A 24452-nucleotide genomic window follows, 5' to 3' on the forward strand; every position below is an offset into this window, starting at 1 on the left:
TTCGCGAGTCGCCGGCGAAAATTGAGTTAATCGTGTTGGTTGGATATACCAGGCTCGAGCAGTGTATATATGGGCCTTTATATGGATCTTGTCTGTTTAGGACTCTTTTTTCAGAGCAAGGGCCGAAACCAAACGTGATATAACACAGCAAGCTAATCGTTCGAACTTCCAACTTTCGGCGACGCACGAAAAAATAGCGATGGACGAAACAGGACGAAGGACAAAAACGGACCAAACCACGGAATCACTTCTCCCTTTATTATTAGGTATAGATACGGTGCACGCCTTCTCTCTTTATGTTCCCCATAAAGATGGTTATGGGATATAATCAGGACGATCGATCAGATCCTACAAATCAGAGATCCTGCGGTCCTGGTGATCGGTTTTCAAGTACAGCTATAGAAAGTCTCCTATACACTATAGTACATATGTTGTATTGTGATCCAAATTCATATACTAAAGGGAAGCTAACTTCTGACGAGCGGAGCGAGGTCCGTCGCCGGAGGCTTGGGTCGAAGCGTTGGCACCGCCAACATATGTTAGATGTATATATCTGTATATTGTATTTTCTCCCTATGTTAGGGGGCTTTCTGCATATATGCACATGTACATGTACTATATATTATGGCCTTTGGTTACACGCATATTTCCCTAACATGGTATCAGAACAAAAATTGGTCCTATAGTCTAGTACGTGTTCCGGCCGCGTCGCCTGCTCTCCGATCTTCTCCGTCGCTCGATCCGTGTGTGGTCGTGCTGCTCTTTGCCGTCCATGCTCCCGCGCGTGGCCGTCCCTGCCTCCGTGGCTGTGCTGAGAGCTCCGCTCCGTCCCTGGCTGCGTGGCTGTGTCGTCCCGCTCTCCTCCGCCGGCTGCTGCTGCCGTGCCGGCCGCCGCCCCGCCTCCCTCGCCGGCCGCCTCTCCTGCCGCCGGCCGCCCCGCCTCCCCCGCCGGCCGCCGCCCCTCCGCCGGCCGCCTCTCCTGCCGCCGCCGCCGCCCCGCCTCCATCGCCGGCCGCCGCCCTGCCGCCCGCCGCCTCTTCCCCGCTCGGTTGTTCCCGTCGGGGTAGTCCCGTCCTTGTCCCCGCTCGATCTGTTTTTTTGATCTAAAAAAAATCAAAACAAATCAAAAAAAAAAATACTGTCGTCGGCTGTTGTTACCCGATGTCTTCTTCCGCTGATCCCGCCTTATCTTTGGACCTCCCTTCGGTACTTGGTATTTGTCCGCTGCCTCAGTGTATGACAGCTAGCCATTCATCGTCGCCGTTTGCGGCCTCTTCATGCGGCTCTGCCCGCGCTTCACCGACTCTGTCTCCCTCGGCCTGCCGCTCTACATCGATTTTCGCGGCCTCTTCACGTGGTTATGACCGCGCTTTGCCGACTCTGTCTTCATCGGCGTGTTGCTCTCCGTCGCCCCCTTTGGTAGTCTCTGTGCGTGTGGGTGATAGCTCCTCGTCGGCACCTGATTGTACGTTGACCTCTCCAGTCGCGCCCCTCTCTGCGCATGAGATAGCGCAGCTTCACTGCCTGCTTGATGCTTGGGATTCCAGTTTACGTCAGCAGCCTCGCAGTCCGAGAGTCCGCTCTCGTCCTCATTGCATCTACTGTGGCAAGGTTGGCCACACTTCCTCCACCTGCTGGACGCGGGATCCCAGTTTACGTCAGCAGTTCCAGGATCGTCAGCAGGCTGGCTCTTCAGGATCTTCTGCAGTTGCACTTTCTGATCAGGACATTCTCAGGGGTCTTCGTGGTCTGCTCGCTACTACAGACTCTTCCTCGCCGGGCGCTGCAGGTTCTGTGACTAGCTCTTCTAGCACTGCGCGACCACCACTTTCTACACAGTCAGGTACGTCCCCGTGGTATCTGGATTCTGGAGCTTCCTTTTATATGACCTCTGAGTCTTCTATTCTGTCTGCTCTCCGGTCTCTTATTTCTCCTGTCCGTGTTGTCACGGCTGATGGTACCTCTATTCATGTTTCTAGTAGAGGCACCCTTTCTACTCCCTTTTTCTCTGTCCCTGATATTTCTCATGTTCCTCGCCTTTAGATGAACCTTTTCTCTGCTAGCCACGCTGAGTCTTGTGCGGTTCAGGATCGTCGCACACAGGCCCTGGTTGGAGCTGGCCCTCGTAGCCGTAAGTCTCCGAGGCTTTGGGAGTTAGACTGGCTTCGTGTTCCTTCCGCTACCACTCCATCTGCCAGTTCTCCTCCGGTTGTTGCCTCTGTCACCGGCTCTTTTCAGCAGTGGCATCATCGTCTTGGTCACCTTTGTGACTCTCGCCTGTCGTCTTTGGTTCATCGTGGCCTTCTGGGGTCTGTCTCTGGAGATGGGTCGTTACACTGTCAGGGTTGTAGGTTAGGAAAACAGATTCAGCTTCCCTATCCTACTAGTGTGTCTGTCTCTCAGCGACCGTTCGATTTAGTCCATTCAGATGTTTGGGGTCCGGCTCCCTTCGCTTCGAAAGGGGGCCATCGATACTATATCTTATTCATTGATGATTTTTCATGGTACACCTGGGTGTTTTTCATGCGCTCTCGCAGTGAGGTGCTCTCTATTTATCAGCGTTTTGTGGCCATGGTCCGCACTCAGTATTCCTCACCCATTCGTGTGTTCCGAGCTGATTCTGCTGGTGAGTATATCTCCCAGCACCTTCGTGGTGTCCTTGCTGAGGAGGGCACCCTCGCTCAGTTTTCTTGTCCCGACGCGCATGCTAAAAATGGCGTCGCCGAGCGTAAGCATCGTCATCTTCTTGAGACCACCCGTGCTATGATGATTGCTTCTTCTCTTCCGCCACATTTCTGGGCCGAGGCTGTCACTACATCGGCCCACCTCATTAACATTCAGCCTTCCGCTGCTCTACAGGGTGGCATTCCTCTCGAGCGTCTCTCTGGTGTTTCTCCAGACTACTTGACTCTCCGTTCATTTGGTTGCGTCTGCTATGTCCTTTTTCCTCCTCGCGAACGCACCAAACTGACCGCTCAGTCTATTGAGTGTGTTTTTCTCGGATACAGTGATGAGCATAAGGGCTATCGCTCTTGGGATCCCGTTGGTCGTCGGATGCGCATCTCTCGTGACGTCACGTTTGATGAGACGCGTCCCTTCTATCCTCGCCCCACCTCGGATACTTACCCGGTGGATGATATCTATTTTCTTCTTTTTCCGGATGCACCCCCTGCTGTCCCTCCTCCCCTCCCTCCTACTTCTGATGCGCCCCCTTCGGCGCCATCCTCTCGTTCGTCTAGTCCACCTAGTACTCGTCGTTCTCCGGCTTTGGCTCCTTTCGATGATGTCCCTTCTTCCTCTTCTTCGGATGACTTGTCTTCTGCAGATGAGCTTCCCCCTTCACGGCCTGTTTTTTTTTTTGACAAAGACACAGTAGGAGAGGCTCCTACTGTGGTATTTCATTCATTACCACAGATATTTACATAGTTTGGTGTAAACACCCTTTACAATGACCGACACGAAAAGATAATATTACAATGCGTCTATAAGACTATAAATGTGATCTACCAGGTTTTGAGGTGCCCTGAACCTAAGAAAAAGTAAATCAGAGTAAACTCTTTCTCTCCAAGACGCTCCAGCTGGTCTAATATCTCTAAAAATAAGATTGTTTCTCTCTTTCCAGATTCCCCACGCACCAATGATAAATTTCTCAAAGAAGAGTGGACCCTGATGCGTTGAGTGAGCCTGAGATATGATGTCTAATGTGTAGCTTGCATCAGACCATGCTATGTTTAATCTGGGCCAATAACTAGAGCTAAAGGGGCATTTGAAGAATAGGTGTACAAGTGTTTCTTCTTCTCCAGTGTTGCATAAGGGGCAAGTGAAATTATTTCCAATATTAATATTCCTCCTTTTCAGCATATTTCTCGTATTAAGTCTGTCCGCCAGTAATAACCATGCAAAGAATTTTAGTTTTGGCCAAAGTTTTGATTTCCATATCCATAAAAAAGGAGCCGACGGTGTGATGTTTCGGAAGCAATATTTGTAGAAGCTTTTAGATGTAAATTTCCCTCCCCATTTATATTTCCATGTATCATTCTCCAAAGTAATATGCAGATTTTCTTCTATGGTACTTTGTAGCTGTTCCCATTCGTTGAAAGCTTCAGGAGTTAAGGGTAAGTGGAAGAAATCTGTAAGGTCGTTGGTTGAGCAGAAATCAGCCACTGAACAGTCCTCATTTAAAACGTATGAGTATAAGCATGGATAGTTATTTTGCATGATACCATGATTCCAATCATCTTTCCAGAATAATACTGATGAACCTTGACCAACTGTGCATTGAGCTACTCCTCTATAAATTGGTGATAATTTCATAACCGATCTCCACCAGAAAGATCCACAATTATCAGCAGCATGAGGTACTGAATTTTGATAATATGATGACCATACTAAATCAACCCACTGCAGATCCTTTTTATTATAAAACTTGTCCAGATATTTCATAAGTAAGGCTTGATTCTGTGTCTTCATATGAATTATTCCTAGTCCCCCTTTGTCTTTTGGTTTGCAAACCATATCCCAAGCCGCCAATGAAAAACTTTTCTGAGAATCATCTTTTTTCTTCTCCCATAAGCATCTTCGTCTTAACCTTCAATTTGTTCCATTGTTTTCAGATTTATTTCTATGGAGCACATCGCGTACATAGCAATTGATGACAAAATGGCATTAACATAAGCAAGCTTTCCTGCATAAGATAAAAGTAGAGTTGAGGTAGTAACTTTCCTTTCAATTCTATTCACAAGCGGTAGCAAATCTGTAACCGTGGGCTTAGTTGTTCCCATTGGCAGACCCAGGTAAGTAAATGGCATTTGTGCAACCGAACATCCAAAAATATCTGCCAACTCTTGTGCTCTTTGTCCAGAAATGTTTATTGGAACTAAGTTAGATTTATGAAAGTTTATCTTTAATCCTGTAGAGACTGCATAGTCGACTAAAATACTCTTAAGATGAGCCAGCTGAGTGCCACATGCTTGCATAACCAGAATTGTGTCGTCAGCATATTGAATTACTGGGAAATATCCACCACAGGGAATAGGTAAATTTAGTCTGCCATTCTGATACTCCTTGTTAATTACTTTTTTGTAAAAGCTCAGCTCCAGCGACAAACAATAAAGGCGAGAGAGGATCGCCTTGCCTCACACCCCGCTTACAATGGAACGTGTTACCAGGAACACCATTTAGTAAAATTGAGGAGTGACCAGAGTCTAAAATACATTTCATCCACTTTATCCAAACATCGTCAAATCCCATATGGGCCAATATTTTTAGTATAGTATCATGTTCCATCATATCGAAAGCTTTCTCAAAGTCGAGTTTCAAAATAATGATTTCTCTTTTAGAAGTTTCACATTGATGAAGAAATTCAAAGGCCCAAGCCAAACAGTCCTGTATGGTCCTCCCCTTGATAAAACCATATTGGTTGGGGTGTATTAATTTCAAAATCCATTCTTGAAGTCTATCAGCAAGTAATTTTGTAAGTAGTTTCAGGCAAGAGTTCAATAGTGAGATAGGTCTATAGTCATTTACCCCAGTTGGAGACACTTTTTTGGGATTCAGAGTTATTAATGAGTTGTTGATATCATCCAGAAACACTTTGCCTTCAGCAAAATCTTGTAAAAGAGTATAGAATTCAGGAGCTATAATATCCCAACATGTTTTGAGAAAGCAACCATTAAATCCATCAGGCCCTGGTGCCTTATCAATCGGAATTTTTTTAACCACCTTGTCAATTTCTTCTTTAGAAAATGGACTAGATATACTCTCCAACCCTGGAAGAGGGGTAAATAAGTCACTTAAATCAAACTTCATTTGGTGTGGGTCTGAAACACCCAATCTTTGTTTATAAGCCTGGAACAAAACTAAAGCTTTTCCATCATGATCTTGTACGTGGGAGCCATCAGATAATGTGATGGATGCAATAGCATTCCTTCTATGCCTCTCCGTTGCTACTCTATGGAAAAATTTTGTATTTTCATCTCCATATTTAATCCATCTTTCGGTGCATCTTTTTTTCCAATATTGTTGTTTGTAAGATTGCAGTCTAGTTATATGAGCTTTAAGAATTTTTCTAAAATTCCATTCAGGAGTTGTGAGCATTCGCTGTTGCTCTAAATCATCCATTTGAGCTAAAACCATTTGGAATTTATCAATCAGTAAGGATAATTGTGATATGGATGTGCTCCACTTCTTTAAAGCTAATCTCACATTGTTAAGCTTTGCATTTAAGATACTGACAGAATTAGAATGATTGACTGATAAGTTCCAAGCAGTGTTAACCGTTTCTTTAAATCCTGGGTGTTGCACCCAGAAATTTTCAAACCTAAATAGTTTACTTCTTGGTATTTTAGATTCTATAGATATTAAGCATGGAATGTGATCAGATACTGGTCTCGACAAAGCTTTAACTTGTGTATTTGGAAATGTTGAAGTCCAATTATTAGAAGTGAGAAACCAGTCTAAACGCTCAAGAAGTGGGTCCGATTGCATATTACTCCAGGTATATGTTGCTCCAGTAAGAGGCAGGTCCACTAGATTATGTGATCTGATAATATCATTGAAGGTAAACATATCATCAATATTTCCCCCTTCTTTATTTCGATCAGTCGGTGATCTGTAGAAATTGTAGTCCCCTATTAGAAGCCAATTCTCATTATCTGATATCTGTAACTCATATAGCCATTCAACAAACTCATTCACGGCCTGTTCGTCAGCGTCGTGCTCCAGTTCGTTACTCTCCTAGTCAGTATGGTCTCTCTGTCGTTTCCGAGCCGACTTCTTATCGGGATGCCGAGCGTCATCCTGAATGGCAGCTTGTCATGGCTGAGGAGATAGCTGCACTTGAGCGCACTGACACTTGGGATCTTGTTTCTCCCCTTCTGGTGTTCGTCCCATCACGTGTAAGTGGGTCTATCAAATTAAGACTCGCTCTGATGGATCTCTTGAGCGCTATAAAGCGCGTCTTGTGGCTCGTGGTTTTCAGCAGGAGCACGGCCGTGACTATGATGAGACTTTTTGCCCCTGTGGCTCATATGACTACTGTGCGTACCCTTCTTGTTGTTGCTTCTGTTCGCCGCTGGTCTATCTCCCAGCTTGATGTTCAGAATGCTTTTCTTAATAGCGAGTTGAGTGAGGAGGTTTACATGCAGCCTCCTCCTGGGTATTCTGTTCCCGATGAGATGGTTTGTCGTCTTCGACGTTCTCTCAATGGTCTCAAACAGGCCCCTCGTGTCTGGTTTGAGCGCTTCGCCTCTGTGGTGACTGCTGCTGGTTTCTCTCCTAGTCTTCATGATCCAGCACTTTTTGTTCACACTTCTCCTCGTGGACGTACTATTCTTCTTCTCTATGTTGATGACATGATCATTACTGGTGATGATCCTGAGTATATTGCCTTCGTCAAGGCTCGTCTTCGTGATCAGTTTCTTATGACTGATCTTGGTCCTCTTCGCTATTTTCTTGGCATTGAGGTTTCCTCCACTTCTAATGGCTTTTCTATCTCTCAGGAAAAGTACATTCATGATATTCTTGCTCGTGCTTCTCTTGGGGATGAGCGCACGGTTGATACTCCTATGGAGCTTAATGTTAAGCTTCGTCCTACTGATGTCGATCCTCTTCCTGATCCCACCCGTTATCGCCATCTTGTTGGGATTCTTGTTTATCTTGCTGTCACTCGCCCTGATATTTCTTATCCTGTTCATATTCTGAGTCAGTTTGTCTCAGGGCCTACCACTGTTCACTATAGTCATCTCCTCTGTGTTCTTCGTTACCTTCGTGGCACGATCACTCGTCGCCTTTTCTTTCCCCGTTCCAGCTCTCTCCAGCTCCAGTGCTATTCGGATGCTACGTGGGCGAGTGATCCTACGGATCGTCGTTCACTTTCTTCTTACTGTGTGTTTCTTGGTGGTTCGCTTGTTGCTTGGAAGACGAAGAAACAGGTCGCAGTTTCCCGTTCGAGTGTTGAGGCTGAGTTGCGGGCTATGGCTTTGTTGATTGCTGAGGTGACTTGGTTACGGTGGTTGCTTGCAGATTTTGGGGTCTCTGTTATGATACCCACTCCACTTTTGTCTGACAGTACAGGTGCTATCAGTATTGCATGTGATTCGGTCAAGCATGAGCTGACCAAGCATATTGGTGTTGATGCTTTTTACACGCGTGCTCAGGTACAAGATGGTGTTGTTGCGGTTCATTATGTGCCTTTAGATTTGCAGTTGGAGGATTTCTTTACGAAGGCACAGACTCGAGCGCAGCATGATTTCTTACTCTCCAAACTCAATGTTGTGGATCCACCATGAGTTTGAGGGGGGGGGGGGTGTTAGATGTATATATCTGTATATTGTAGTTTCTCCCTATGTTAGGGGACTTTCTGCATATGTGCACCTGTACATGTACTATATATTGTGTCCTTTGGCTCCCTGGTAATGCAACACGCATATTTCCATAACAATATATACATCTTGTAAGCCGCCGGCTAGGGATAGTCAGATTATAAGATAACCGACGGCGTTTGTAAACACTCCCCGATATAGTGAAGTTTTGCTGGCTGGCGCCCGTGGTTTTTTTCCCTTCTGTGTTGGAAGGGGTTTTCCACGTTAAATCTTGTGTCTCCGCTGCGTTTACCTTTATCGTTCTTCGTTATTTGCTTGTCGCTTTTATAACAACATATACACTAACATTCAATCTTTGTTTTCACAATATAAACTCACAATTTTGAGCTTCTCCTTTTCTTTTAGAACATGCAGGAGAATGGTGTGTCTTTGTATTAAGCTTGAAAGGACAAAAATAACGTCATAGAATGGCTACAACAACACATTCCCTCAAGACAATAAAGCTTACAATGCACCCTACGACAACCGGATGACAAAGCTCGTCTTGCCCAAAGTCCGACCAAAATATGGCGATCAGGCTAGACACCGAGCCTCAAGACCATGTCAAGAACACCACCATACCACAACCATTGACTTTGAGGCTGCCCAAACAACCATACACCTATTCATGATCTTCTGTGTTGTCATTAGCTTCTCAATTCTTGCCTCCTTTTCTTACATTCTGGAACTATGTTACGCATTCAAGCTGCACAAAACCATCATATTTATGCTTGCCATTTTTGTCACGGATCTCGGTCCAGTTTGTGAGGAGCTCTCAATAGTTCAGGTACAACAATGTTCGTGAGCATGAGGAGGAGCTTTCCCCGCGCATGCCGCTGGCCGTCGCTCCTGGCCCCGATTCCGTCGTGTGTGTTTCCAGCGAGGTTGGCTCGCCACCTCCTAACAGCGAGCCACTGGCTGCCATGTCCTGCGTTGCTGTTGATGGCGAGGTCGAGGGCAATGTGGTGAAGTTGACATGCGCTGCAGCAGCTGTTGTTGGAGATGACGAAGTCTGGGTGAAGGTGGGTCGGGGCAGCCACCCCGACCAAAAGCCAACGTCTTTGCTTGGAGCGGAAAGTCTCGAGTGTAGTCTCGCCTTCAAGCGTTGGACTCGAGGGAGATGTTTCAGGTGTCTCGAGAGTGACCACCAGGTCAGCACTTGTCGTGGCCCTTTCAGATGCATCCGATGTCGTCGTCCTGGTCACCAAGAGAATTTTTGTCGTTCTCGCTTTCCTGCCTCTCTTGATGAAGAGGTGGTCACATGTGTTTGATCTCCGGTTGCTTCTGCTCCTTGCCAGCGGATTCGCTCCCTGTCTGCTCTGCCTCGTCGTCTCTCATCGCCGCAAAGTTGGGCTGAGGTCGTGGGCCACTCGGTTGCAACAGTGCTACCAAGACCCTCTCCGAGGAGTTGCGAGCAGTTCAAGGACAACGCCAATTTGGACTCTCTCTCTTTCTGTCTCAGGTTGCCTTGATGCGCATGGAGCTCCTTCAGTTGGTTGACGTCCGTGTCGAGGAGGCTTCTCGCCCTTTTCGTGAAGAGGTGGCAGCTATTAAGTTGTTGTTGGCGTGTGTTGGTGATTCGTTGGAGCTGACTGAGGCATGTCCTTCTGATGATTTGGGGCTCGCGAAAGAGCAGGCTTCGGTTGCGCTTGAATCCTCTAAGCAGAAGTCGTCGGTGGTTGAGGAAGGGCATCTCTACGGTTGTTTCTCTCCTCGTGACCCGTCGTTGCTGCTTGATGTGTTGGCTGCCTCTGAGTGCGAGGGCATGGGAATGATTGTGGTTGAGGCGCTTGACCTTGGGAAGAGTGCTGATGTCGACGCGGTGGTCTCTTTCTCGCCTGAGTCCGGCAGGCAGGTGGTTGCTATGTTAGGAGTGTTGAGACATGTTCCCGGAGCTTTCGTCGCCATGGAGATTTGTGTGTTTCTCGCCACCTTAGTTGCTGCCTACCTTGGGTGTAAGGATACATCCAAGGGTGATGGTGCTAGTCCAGACGACGGTAGAAACAAGAAGAGGGGTGCCATAGGGAAGGTATCTGTAGTTGCTTGATGGTTCCCCTTGCCCTAGCATGTGTGTCGGCGTGGTGTAGGTGTGCCGTGTCTGGAGTGTTCCTTCGTGATCTTTGTATTGGGACGAGTGGGTCTGACCCCGTTGTTCGGGTGTTCGGGTCTTCTGTTAGGCTTGGCTGTTGGTGAATGTGGGTGGCCGGCGTTTGGGTGGGTGTGGCCCGTTGTTGTAGGTTTTCGCCCCGTTTTCTCTTAAAAACTGGGCACTTTCTTCTTAAGTAATGGATGAGGCAAAGCTTTTGCCTCCATTTAAAAAAAATTATGAGTGATCAATCTTCATAGATCTCACTCCAGTTTGTCACGGATTTCAGAAGCTTTGTTCTTCTTTGTTATTGTTTTGACTTCATGAGTTCTCAATACATTCATCAATGACAAAACTGGATGCTCGCTTCCACCGTTATGGATGGAGAACTTCTTGCATCAGTTGGCATGAACAAGAGAAATACCATCTGTTTTGATGTTCGATATCATTGGATTCAAGATGTTGTGAGTTCCAAGTTGGTACAACTTGAGAAGATCCATACTGATAAAAAATGCTTTAGTACATAATACACTGTTTCCAACCAGGGCTAAAACCCCTGTTGTGACAGGCTACTTGCCCGTTAGAACATGCTTGCCAAAATGATGCTGAAGAACCTGTTGAAAAACAAACAAAATTTACCTACACGAACGACCGAAGATCTATCTATGAAAATGCAACAACAAGATTGGTTCTAGAAATGATCACACTAGCAACCCAATCTCTGCCCAGATGCAATTCTAAAATTACATGTAATTTCACTTGTTGCATCCATATAAAACATGACTCCAGTCTGTATGTTTGAATCCAAACATATTCTTGACCCAAATTGACCATGCACCACGTACAAGAAAAATATTTGGACAGATATAAGAACATGTAATACATATATCAAGTTGAAATAGGTTCCTCTTCCAACTTTACAAAATCATAGTTAGGAAAAAATGTAGCATACTCTTGCAGTTTAAAGCATATGCTCATGGTGTTACAGTGAACACTTCCACCACCCCATGTACCTCGAGACCCACAAGTCGCAGCTATTAGTTCCATTTACGGTCATGGTAACAAAAATCTGGAGACTGCAAAGCCGTATCTACATATATTGTAACGTCAGACTGCAAAGATATCAAAAACATCGCAGTTTTTCAGCCTATTTTTCTGTTTTGTTTTCTGGTCTTAAAGATGTCTGTAGATATGTTGGTTCTTAGAGGTATGCAAAAAATTTAATGCTACCTTGCATATGTGAATTTTGGTTCTTGAGTTCCTGCAGATGAACGCATTACTTAGTATACTCTTTGATAACTTAGTTTTTTTGCGGGTAAAAAAGGAGCTTTATTACTCAGAGGGGGTTACACAGCGGTCCTGCTCCAGGATATGAAGAATAGCATCAGGTCCCGAGCCTAACCAAAAGGCATTAGAAAGATCAACTCTCGCTAAATTAGCAAGGTTGTGGCTAACCCTGATCTGAGATCGCTCCACTTTTACAATAACAGAAACTCTTTCATGACTAGCTAGTAATCTAAGTTTAGAGACTAGATATGCCAGAGGTGATCTATCTTGGTATTTGTTCTTGATAGCAGCAACTAATTGGAGACAATCAGTCTCAACAAATATTGGGAGATGACTTTTCTGGAGAGCCAACTCCAAACCTTGGATGCACGCCCGAACTTCTGCTTCCAAGGAACTGCCACATTGCTCTAGAAATCGACAAGCTGTAAAGATAGTATTCCCCTGGTCATCACGCAGCACCATTCCCATTCCAGCTGTGTGATCACCGGCATGGAAAGAGCCATCGACCGAGAGTTTGACGGTACCCGGCGGTGGCCGATTCCAAAGCTTGTCTGGTGGCTTATCTTTAATAGTAGCTTGTTCCTTCACAGTTGACTAGACCTGGATGCTCTTCCCCTTGATCACCTCCTCCATCGGCAAAGTTTTAATGTTTCTAAGCAGTAGCTGCATAAAAATCTCTTTGAACTCTCCACTTGCAGCAATGGTTTATTGTGAGTCGCCTCATTCCTAGAGTACCAAGCTCTCCAGGAAACCAGGAGTGTTGTCTATCATATGATCAGGAATATTCAGAATAACTGATTGGAGCCACATGGACGGGTGATGTTGAAGATCAACATGGGATGGCAGACTCCATACTTTCCTCATCTCATTCCACAGGCGTGAAGCATGAGTGCATTTATACAGCGCATGGGCTACGTCCTCAATCTCCATATTGGATATATTGCATAAACCAGTAACTCTGAACTTACGTGACAGCTTATTCTGCTCTATTGCAAGAGCATTGGACATCGCCTGTTGCTTTGACAGCTTAGTTGTATGTATCTATCATTCTATCTAGAGATATTTTAGTGTATCTATTCCCTCGCTTTAACAAGTAATATGGATTGGATGGAGTAATAATAATTTTTAAACTTATCATACTTAACACTACAATAATGTCTAGATACATCTGAATTTAGACAACAATTATTTTGGGGTCTTTGTCGAGTACCCGACAAACAGCAGTCGGCAAAGACATGTACTCGGCAAAGAAACGATTTCTGTTACTAGTGAATATGTGTCAGAGGGAGTAATATAACAATATCTAATCATACTCGACAGTCAGACAACATTATTATTACATCTGAATTTAGACACCATTACTCTAGGAACGGAGGTAGTAATAATACTTTTAGAAATGAATGAAATCATGCCAGCACATTAGACGTCGTTTGTGAGCAAAGCGGTCACTCTGGATGATGGCGCGCCAAGTCTTGCAAACGCACATTATCTTGAGGAGGGTGCATTCCGGCAAACGTCGCAGCACGAGCGACATGGCAAAGATGATGTCCTCGTGGCGCTGCCCAGTGGGCAGGATGCTTTCCTCGTAGAGTGCAGCATGACCTAAGGCCATGGTTTTGTGAGCCAGCAGTCCGTTACTACTCTCATTACTATCGGCCTGCAGTAGGCTATGTGCGTCACCGGTGGCGGGAGCATAGGCGCATAATCTGAAGCTGGTTGCACATAACCATGGGGAGCGTGGCTGTATGAGGACGATGCGGTGTCCGTCGTCGATGGAGGCAATTGGTTGGAGTCCGTCCCTGTAGGGCAGTAACTTCCGGACCCGGGACGGTGACGTGTCGATCCGGTAGCGCAGATCCCACGCGTCGGCTTCACGCAGCAGGTACACGTCGTAGCTCGGCCACATGTTGCAGAAGAGGCAAGGGTGTCCGTCGAGCACCGTCAGGCGGTGCTCAGCAAGACTCTTGCTGCCCAAGTCGAGCGCTGGCGGTGGCGGCACAGCACCAAACGTCTCGTGCAGGAGAGAGAAGGAAACGATGAACATCTCTTGCGGTGGGGACTTGAGCCTGGGCTGCCCTAGCCAATACACATGCCCTCGCGCAAAGACACTCGTTCCGTGCTGGTTCACCCAGCCGGCCGGTGGCCTGTCGCTCCTGGTTGGTCTCCAGAGCCCCGTCTCCATGGACGAGTTGACGACATAGATCTCGCATCTAGGGTCCAGCGGGAGCTTGTCGGCGTAATAGCCGCGGTAGCAGATGCGCACCACTATGTGCCTTGCGGTCTGCTCGTCGTAGCCGAGACCTAGGCTTGCGTACTTCTTCTTGGACGACTCACTGGGACTGCTGCACCCAGTGGGGCGGCCCTCTGGCAGAGGGCTCATCCGGCCTGTGGATGGGTTGTACACGTATTGGATCCCGGTTGCTGTCGCGTCGAGGACGACGAGACCGCGGCAGTGTTGCGTGACGAGGCGTGGGATTCGGTTGCCTGGTTTGCGCGGGTCGAACGTAAGGTTGCGCGGGATGTCCATGAGCTTTCTTCCGGCAGGGTGGTCCGGCGACCACATGTGCGCCTTCGGTCCGCGGGATCCCCGGACGTGCAGCAACAGGATCCTTGGGCCGCCCTGGCGGTTGGCCAAGCGGAAGTGCCTGTCGGCGAAGTGATCCGACGAGAGCCTCGCGGCCCAGGCATGGGAGAGGCAGCGGCACCTGAGAGCTGACTTGGCCGGCAGCCGCGCCAAGATGTCCTCCAGCACATCATCGGGGAGAACCGGGCATGGCTCCACCATGGTTGTTGCACTCCTGGGCGTGAGCACGGCACAACTCACGCGCGATCAAGACGCCTGAGATTGATCTATATGTCCGGACCCTTTTCCGCCCGTCTCCGTTTCGTTAAAGGAAACCTTTTGTCTTTTTTCTTTCTTTTCTGAGGAAACGTCGACGAACTAATAACGTTGGCTGCCAGCGGAGGCGACGACGCTGCACCTGCACTTGCCCGGCCACTCTGTCTAGCCGTCCTCGGTCCAGCCTCTTGGCTTCTCAAGTTGTCTGTAGTTTTCTCCCTCTCGCCAAGGTCTCTCAAGTCACAAGGCTGCTCAAGACATCCAATGGCTGTGGTTTGCTTCGTTATGGATTTGATCTGTAGTAGTATGAGTTTTAATTTAAACTAGCAAAAATACCCGTGCTTTGCTACGGGATAACAATCAACTTTATCTTAAAGATACAAGTGTTAAACATCGCAAATATATGTGGTCTTTATACGCATCCTGATAAACTCTCATTTTTTCTTCCTCGCGCTTGTGTTTTATTGCAAAAAGGTAGCAAATACAAGCAGAGTAGTGTTCATACGGAATAAGCGGATAAGATTAAAAGCGAACATAAAACTCTAGAGGAATTTCCGCCTTCATACGGTATGTTATACTCCCTTCTTGCCAAAATGTAGTGCATATAAGAATTTTAAAAAGACAAAAGATATAAAGTTTGACCACGTATTTAGGAAAAAGTAACAACATCTAGAATACCAAATCAATACCATTAGATTCGTCACAATGTATATTTTCATATAGTATACAGTGGTATGGTAGATGTATATAATCTATAATAACTAAATAGGAGCAACCCACTAAGTGATTTCTCTTAACATGCAAGCCATCCAACTCAGCAAGATGCCACATCATCAATTTATATTTCATTTATTATTATTTTCTGATTCCATGACGTTCCTCAGTAAAAAAAAAATCATGTGGTTCCTGCAATTAATAATGTCCACTTCCTACCAATCGGTTCAGTTTTGTTGTTGTTGTTGTCCGCCGTTTCGTCTAACTAAACGCTCACACCAAATCGCAGCCCACCTGTCGATGCAAAGTTCAAACGTTAGGCTATGTCTCCTCCGCTCATCTCCCCGTCCCTACCATGTCTCCGTCTAGCGTTATATATATTCCCTTCCCAATCTATCTACATGGCCATCGGTAGCGCAACCGTTTCCCCATTAAACAGAAGCCACAGATGCAACATCTACGACGGCAGCGACCTGCGGATGGTAGTCGATGACGCATGCCTATTCCTCTCTTCCATGTCTCTCTCCTGTCTATATGCCACTAATGGATGGTGGCCGAACGACTAATGGATGTGCTACTGGTGTTCGGTAGATGGATACACACATCGTGCAAGGAGCAACACGGCAATTGGTTCACACCTGCAGGTTTGTGGCTATCTAACTCTGGTAAGATTAGTTTTCATGTTTCATCTCTATAAAGGTTCCCCGTTCCCCCTTCTCCAGTTTGTGTTGTTAATCTCCTGAACTATTTCTCTTGAATGTAGTGGTTGCTAGGTTTCCAATGTTTTCCATGCGAGCTGATGTCCAACAAAGAATGTAGATGGAGGTATTTCCAGTTTTGGATTCTCTTTGTGCGTGTATAGAAAAATGCATACATAATGTGCTCTTAGGAATTTTGGCTTGCAATCTGAATTCATTCATCGTCTTGCAGTCCATTGCATTCCCTCCTAGATAATAGTCTGTTAGTATGAAGCCTATCTCTCACTTTGTACGTCCGTCAACCTGGAGGCTGAAGCCAAACAGATCGTGTCGTCATTTTACCAAGCTAACTGAATGACTCCAGTCACTGTCGAGCAATGAAATCCAGTTGCTTATCTGACCATACATACTTTTTTTTCTTCTTTCTAACAGGTTATACTCATAGTGGGTGATAAAAAAACTCAATTGCGCTGTCACCATCGTGGGCTGTTTCGGTATCCTTCAGTATCTAGCACGACTATCAGTCTACGGAAGGGTTCTTTATATCCGTGTTCTTGCACAACTCTATTCAGGTACTTCATACTAACTTATCTTTTTTTTACATTTAATTGATTATATTTTAGTTTGATTTGATTTGCATGTTGTTATGATCTCTTCCGTGATGACTTGCAGGGCTCTTACTATTTATTCTCCAGAAGGACACATGGCATGCAGTAGCATTTTTTAAACCGTGTATTAAGCTTTTAACATGTTTTGGATTATTGAAATTTTCTGTGAGCTATGTAATCATGTATAAATATCGCTACACGACGAAAATTGGTGAAATATTCGTTAACTTCAAGTATGACATAAGTGTCCCGCCGCAACGCGCGGGGGTATTATCTAGTTTTATAAAAAACTTGGTCAAACTTAACATGGTTTGATTTTTAAATTTTTTTATATGCATTACATTCTGGGAAGGAGGAGTACAGAGAAATTAGGCACTGCACAAAATCCCATTCCTAATTCAAACATGGACAGTGGATTTAAGAGAATTTCTGGTCGCGTCCCCCAAAGCGTCCCCGCTCCACAGAGGACTCTACGGGAAGCATGGCGGGGAGTCGCGGGTCCGACGCGTCATTGACACACAAACGACGCCACCGCAAACTACTTTGATTTCTGCGCCGCCATTCATCTCCGCTCAATAAGACCCCTACGTCTGCGCATTCTGATCTCTAACCGTCCGACGCTCTTCATCTCTTCTCTCCTCTCTAACCATGAGCAACCTCTTTTTGTCATCGGACACCCATAGCAAGGGGAAGCCACCGGGATGGCACCATTGGTGGGAAAGAGCGGCCACGCCTAGCTGCTCTATTTCACAGCCGACGGACGATCACGAGGAGGAGTGGGAGGCCGATGACGGCGAGGAGGAGGAGGAAGAGGAGGAGGTCATCGTCGATGACGGCCATGAGGAGGAGGTGCAAGAGGATGGAGATGGCTGGAGGCAGAGGAGGCGGAGGCGGCAAAGAAGGAGGCAAGGGCCCAAGCCAAGGCGAAGGCGGAGGCGCAACCGGAGAGCTCCGCGACGACGAATACAACAAGGTCTACTCGTCGGAGGGGGACACAAACTCCTCGAACGCGTGGAACGGCACTACCTCTTCGAAAGAGGTGACGAGCTGGAAGCGCCACCGTGAGGACGATGAGGCGGGGCTATCAAAGAAGAAGTAGTTTAAAAATTAGGTCATATTTTTTGCAGTTTTTATGTTTAATTTGTTTCAGTATGTTGCACTACTTTAAAATTTTCAGGTGTACCTACAAATTCCTTCTCTTTATTGAAATAAAAATGAAAAAAGAGTTATTTTAATATTTGGGAGGCGCATTTGGAGAATGCGACTGAGTAGCGATGTCATCCAAATGCGGTACGAATAAAAAGCATCCCTCAAAGCGCTCAATCCGAGACCATTTAGAGAAGGAGACGCGACTGGACATGCTCTAATCAAGCAGAAGCAAATTCTCAAGCGGTATCTACGAACAACAATTAGCGCATATGCAGAAGCAAGTTCACGAGCAGAATGAATCAATGTATTATGAACATGAAAAAGATCAATTAGTACTCCGATTGGTAGTTGTTGCCTTGGTACTTTAGCGTGACTGGTCTAGCGCTTTATTGTTTCCATTGGGACCTTTTTCATTAGAGAATGGATCAATCGGCCGATTTAGATCGGAGCTGATTCCACTTCGTAGACCCGCACCCGCACGTCTTATATTCAACTTAGGACTATTGGCTGTTTGAGATTGAGTTGACAATCCGGATTTTATTGGGCCGTTTACTTAGCCATATGATACTTTGTAAGAAGGCCGGTCATGGTCCAGCGAGCAACTTCAATGCTTAGCCCATATGTGACACCAGGCAGCCACCTATTGCAATTTAATAGTAAAGATTTCTGGAGCATATATAGCCGGTTAATTCTGCAGATGCAACAATGAGAATCTGTGGGGGTGGATGGTGTTGGAACTGATCTTTTTGTTCATGCATGCATTGGGTCCAAGATAGCACATAGGCTGCCGCAAGTAGCCAAGTACACACATTAGAAGGTGATCTTGTGTCGTACATGCAAGTTGATGTGTTACTGTTAGCTGGCTACATATGGAGGCGTATTGTGTTTGGCCTGGTCATGTTGCCGTCGAGGAGATGCCATGCAAGTGCCAAAATGTGCGTGCGCGTGTGTGTGTCTAGTGGAGTCACCATGTACTAGTGCGTGTGTGTAAAAGATAGTTAGAGTGTGCATGTTATTATTCTTCAGTTGTTACCGCCCTAATTTTGTTGTAGCGAGGCGTGCACTTCAGTTGTTCGACGATATGCCTTGGCGTGCATTTTTATGCCTTTCCATCATTTTCTTAATCTCATATTCTTGTTGCTGGTTGACGGATCAGGGATATTATTCTTCAGAAATCATCTTGGTTGTTGGCTATGGTTACACTGGTAGGAAATTATTCCACAGAATTATTAGGCAAACAAAGCTCCAGGTCTGATCTGGTACTGTTACCCAGCAGATGTCGTCGAAGTTTGAGGTTAACGTTTGAATCCCAAAGCGGCGCCAAATAGTTTGCGTGGCTGGACATGAGTTGGGGCGGCATGGGCAAAAAGGAAGTCGATGATGTGTTTGTGATGCCCCTAGTTTAGTCTGATGAGTTGGAGTGAAGAGAGACGCTGCCTCAGCCCTCCAGAGATCTTCCTCAATATGCGTCTGTCGTACCAATTCTGTCGTGCACCTTGTGGGCACTGGGCAGAGTAGGCATGTCCATGACTGTCACCAAGGCAGTGCTGCCTCCTCCACAAGCCATCACCAAACGTTTACAGCCCAGTGGTGCAGGTGTAGGCACGTAGGCAGACATGCCTTCCAGAGCTCGACACGGCGGCGGCCACGGCCAGAGCGCGGTGACTGCATGGCTCCACATGGTAGCAACGCCGGTCCTCCGAAGCCCCAATTCGCCTGTGTATGCCCAGAAGAGCACGGACGAGGAATTCCCTCAGCATCCTAATCATCCGGGCAAACCTCATTTCAATTCTTTCCATGAAGAGCAACCCCTTCTTTCCACGCAGAGCAGCCCCTTCATTCCACCGCCAAATCCTTCTCTGAAGTCTGAACCTGCCGACGCAACGCCGCCGTCAGCGTACACCGCTATCCACGCTGTCGAGGAATTCTTCATCCATCAGGTGCGGTAGTACCACCAGGACCGTCGCCGACCGACACCAACGACCTTCGAGCGCCGCAGCACCGCCACTCTGCCTCCACCGCGTATGGATCCAGCAGGGCGCTGGCGCCTATTTGCCTTTCTTAGAGTTACAGGGAAAACGTATTTCTCTAATACGTCTTCGCCATGGCCCATGGACCGTTTGACGTTTATATTGCTGAAAAAAATAAACAAACACATGTCATCTTAAGCTCGTGACGCCATTATTCGCGACAATCAGAGTAGCATGCCCTACCCTCTTGACCATGGCAAGCCTTTCCTAAACATGCGAGCATATGGTGTGTGGTATGTTTGATCGTTAGTTATATACAGGTTGCTACACTACTTGAATTATGGTGAGGTTCATAAACTACTAGATACTCTTTTTACCCGCAAAAAAAAAAACTACTAGATACTCTCTTACCATGGTCATACGCAGTGGCGAAGGAAGGAATTTTTTTTTTCAAGAACACGCAAGATGCGTGTCTTCATATATTAAGATAGAAAGGGAATATCATTTACAAGATATGAGGGCCCAGTCGAGAACGATTAGCACCTCACCCACACACACGTACAGGAATTACTCAACCTCTCCCACGACTCCACAAAGCTTAGCTTTTTTCCACTGATCAAACTCAACCCTAATCTTGCGGCACACCTCTGACGGCATGGATGCGAACTTGGCGAAGGAAGGAAATAAGTTGATGTAGTGCAAACTCTAAAAGAAATGATGCAAAGAATAAAATAGTCTGGAGACATTAATGAGATATATGATTTAAATTCAATCACCTATATAATAAAATAAATAGAAACATATTTGATTATAAGTAGAACCTATAAACATACCATTAATATCATCTCAATAGAAAAAATTACTTTTCTAAAAATATCTTTTGTAATTTTATGAATCAACACTTTTGAATATCTCACGGCCAATTCGCAGCTCGGTCTTGATGATATTTGTTACCGAGAAATCGCTTTTATTTCTTTGCCATTGTTGAAAGCAACACCAACTCAATAAGGTGATAATGTTCGTTGGAGAAACATGGTGTGCCTTTCAAAAATCAAGAATTGTCTTAAGTATATTTTATATAGTAAGAGATATGGTAAATCTCTGTAAGAAAAACAATCTTATCCACATTGAACCTAGAAAACGAGTCTTGATTTTAGTACGTAGTCTCTGTTTTTTGTTTGAAGTCTTTTTTGCGCAATGTTCATTAAAACAGGCATAACTTTCTAATATAGAATTCGTTTTCGATGAATGGCCACTCAAATTGTTCAAAAGAAATATATACATCTCAATGTATTCACCAAAAATGATATTAGGGCAGCTGCCATACCTTTGCGCATGGTCATGCTTATGCTATTTACCTCATGTTAGTTCAATATATGGATATGATTTACTTGACATGGTTATACACGTGTATTTCATGTCATTCTATGGTACTAATGTGACACTAAAGTGCCAGGCTGCCTGCACCCAAGTAATTAGACCATGATGTTAAGTACCTGATGTCGAGAGCACTAAAGATTGAGATTACCCGGTCCCTTCTTTGGCTAGATTGAGTTGTAGTATCATCTACCCGCATTACCACCTGCGCAACGCATGACCTATTCGGGAAAGTCTTCAGAGCATCTCAATCAGATACCACAAAAAGGTTCGGCCTCAAATTTTCTTTACGGGAAACCTCCCGCATATATGTGATACGAATGGCCTAGCCGGTTTACCAGAAAATGAACTACAGCTTGGGAGGACGTACATTTCAGCCCGTTTTATCCCGCCGCACTCTGCCACTGCCGATCTCCTCACCCATGTGATGTCCTTCCTACCCACGTCACCTGATCTTGGCCATGGACCTCCACTGGTAGAAAAACAGGCTTCCGTCCAGCCCCATTAGTCGCGAAACTATAGGAACCGGGTGCCCGAAGGCCTTTAGTCGCGGTTGGCCATGCCAACCGGGACTAAAGGCACATCCCTATAAAAGGGCCTCAGCTCACAGCATTTAGCCATTTGGTGTCACTTCTCTTCACAAGCTTCACAAGGGGGTGTAGGTTTGCTTTTGGTTCCTCTTATGCACACAAGGTGTTTGATAAAATGCCCCAAGAGCATGAAACAAACATGATATGAAGTGTTGGAGCCACACTTGAGCTTCCTTATTTATTTTTTCCTCCTCGATCGCGGTTAGCAACTTGAACCTTTCATGTGTCATTGATAAAATATGCATGTGTATAGTTCATTGTTTAATTTATATTGTTTGTAGCTAGTTAGTTTAACAAATGCATGATGGTTAATTATATATTTTATATTATAATAATGCAGATGAATCGGCAATGGATGTACGGTAACCGACTCTCCGGCGAGTTCACTACGGGTTTGAAAGATTTCCTCGTAGTGGCTAATGCGAACAAGCAGGGGGGTTTTGTTATCTGTCCATGTGTTAACTGTAAGAATCAGAAGGGTTACTCTTCCTCAAGAGATGTTCACATGCACCTGCTTCGGCACGGTTTCATGCCAAGCTATAATTGTTGGACCAAGCATGGAGAAAGAGGGGTTATAATGGAAGAAGATGAAGAAGGGGATGATTTCATCGATGAAAGCTATCTTGCTCATTTCGGTGATACTTTCATGGAGGATGCTGAAGGTGAAGGGGAAGGTGAAGGGGAAGGTGAAGAAGAGGCACGTGATGATCCCGTTGATGATCTTGGTCGGACCATTGCTGATGCACGGAGACGCTGCGAAACTGAAAAGGAGAGGGAGAATTTGGATCGCATGTTAGAGGATCACAGAAAGGCGCTGTACCCCGGATGCGATGATGGTCTGAAAAAGCTGGGCTGCACACTGGATTTGCTGAAATGGAAGGCACAGGCAGATGTAGCTGACTCGGCATTTGAAAACTTGCTGAAAATGTTGAAGAATATGTTTCCCAAGAATAACGAGTTGCCCGCCCGTACGTACGAAGCAAAGATGGTTGTCTGCCCTCTAGGTTTAGAGGTTACGAAGATACATGCATGCATCAACGATTGCATCCTCTACCGCGGTGAATACGAGAATTTGAATGAATGCCCGGTATGCACCGCATTGCGTTATAAGATCGAGAGGCGATGACCCTGGTGACGAAGTTGAGGGCCGAGAAACCCGGGAAGAGGGTTCCCGCCAAGGTGATGTGGTATGCTCCTATAATACCACGGTTGAAACGTCTGTTCAGGAACAAAGAGCATGCCAAGTTGTTGCGATGGCACAAAAGAGGACCGTAAGTCGGACGGGGAGTTGAGACACCCCGCGAGATGGCACGCAATGGAGAAAGATCGACGAGAGAGTTCAAAGATTTTGCGGTGACGCAAGGAACATAAGATTTGGTCTAAGTACGAGATGGCATTAATCCTTTTGGCGAGCATAGCTCAAGCCATAGCACCTCGCCCGTGACTCTATGCATCTACAACCTTACTCCTTGGTTGTGCATGAAGCGGAAGTTCATTATGATGCAGTGCTCATCCAAGGTCCGAAGCAACCCGGCAACGACATCGATGTGTACCTAAGGCCATTAGTTGATGAACTTTTACAGCTGTGGGGCAGACCTGGTGTCCGTGTGTGGGATGAGCACAAAGAAGAGGAATTTGACCTACGAGCGTTGCTTTTCGTAACCATCAACGATTGGCCTGCTCTTAGTAACCTTTCGGGACTGTCAAATAAGGGATACAATGCATGCACGCACTGCTTACATGAGACTGAAAGTGTACATTTGCCAAATTGTAAGAAGAACGTGTACCTTGGGCATCTTCGATTTCTTCCGAAAATTCATCCAGAAGAAAGAAAGGCAAGCATTACAACGGCAAGGCAGATCACCGGCCGAAGCTGCGGGAACACACTGGTGCTGAGGTATTTGATATGGTCAAGGATTTGAAAGTCATCTTTGGAAAGGGTCTGGCGGACAATCGGTTCGAAGGAGCTGACGGGCACGCAGCCATGTGGAAGAAGAAATCTATATTCTGGGAGCTAGAATATTGGAAAGTCCTAGAAGTCCGCTCTGCAATCGACGTGATGCACGTTACGAAGAATATTTGCGTGAACCTCCTAAGCTTCTTGGGCGTGTATGGGAAGACAAATGATACAAAGGAAGCACAGCAGGACCAGCAACATTTGAAAGACCCTGATGACCGGCATCCGGAACGGTTTCAAGGTCGTGCCAGCTACGCTCTGACCAAAGAAGAGAAGGTCATCTTTTTTGAATGCCTGAGCAGTATGAAGGTCCCGTCTGGATTCTCGTCCAATATAAAGGGAATAATAAACATGGCGGAGAAAAAGTTCTAAAACCTGAAGTCTCACGACTGCCACGTGATTATGACGCAATTGCTTCCGATTGCTTTGAGGGGGCTCCTGCCGAAAAATGTTCGAGTAGCCATTATGAAGCTATGTGCATTCCTCAATGCAATCTCTCAGAAGGTAATCAATCCAGAAGTTCTACCACGGTTACAGAACGATGTGATCCAATGTCTTGTCAGTTTCGAGTTGGTGTTCCCGCCATCCTTCTTCAATATTATGACGCACCTCCTGGTTCACCTAGTCGATGAGATTTCCATTCTCGGTCCTGTATTTCTACACAATATGTCCCCCTTCGAGAGGTTCATGGGAATATTAAAGAAATATGTTCGTAACCGTGCTAGGCCAGAAGGAAGCATCGCCAAGGGCTATGGAAATGAGGAGGTAATTGAGTTTTGTGTTGACTTTGTTCCTGACCTTAAGCCGATTGGTCTTC

At 45.9% G+C, this 24452-nt stretch overlaps 1 protein-coding gene across 1 annotated transcript; it reads right to left on the reverse strand.

The window, feature by feature from the left end:
- Positions 1-13123: 13123 nt before the first annotated feature.
- Positions 13124-14518, reverse strand: LOC127332041 (F-box protein CPR1-like). The gene has a single exon (XM_051358300.1). The coding sequence runs from the start codon at positions 14516-14518 to the stop codon at positions 13124-13126; it is 1395 nt and encodes a 464-aa protein (XP_051214260.1).
- Positions 14519-24452: the final 9934 nt, after the last annotated feature.

The sequence above is a fragment of the Lolium perenne genome, chromosome 1, assembly GCF_019359855.2.
Source record: "Lolium perenne isolate Kyuss_39 chromosome 1, Kyuss_2.0, whole genome shotgun sequence".
Lineage (NCBI taxonomy): Eukaryota > Viridiplantae > Streptophyta > Magnoliopsida > Poales > Poaceae > Lolium > Lolium perenne.

Bases quoted from the DNA above. Each gene is read 5' to 3' on its own strand.
- LOC127332041 (XM_051358300.1), bottom strand. From the start codon at position 14,518: ATGGTGGAGCCATGCCCGGTTCTCCCCGATGATGTGCTGGAGGACATC.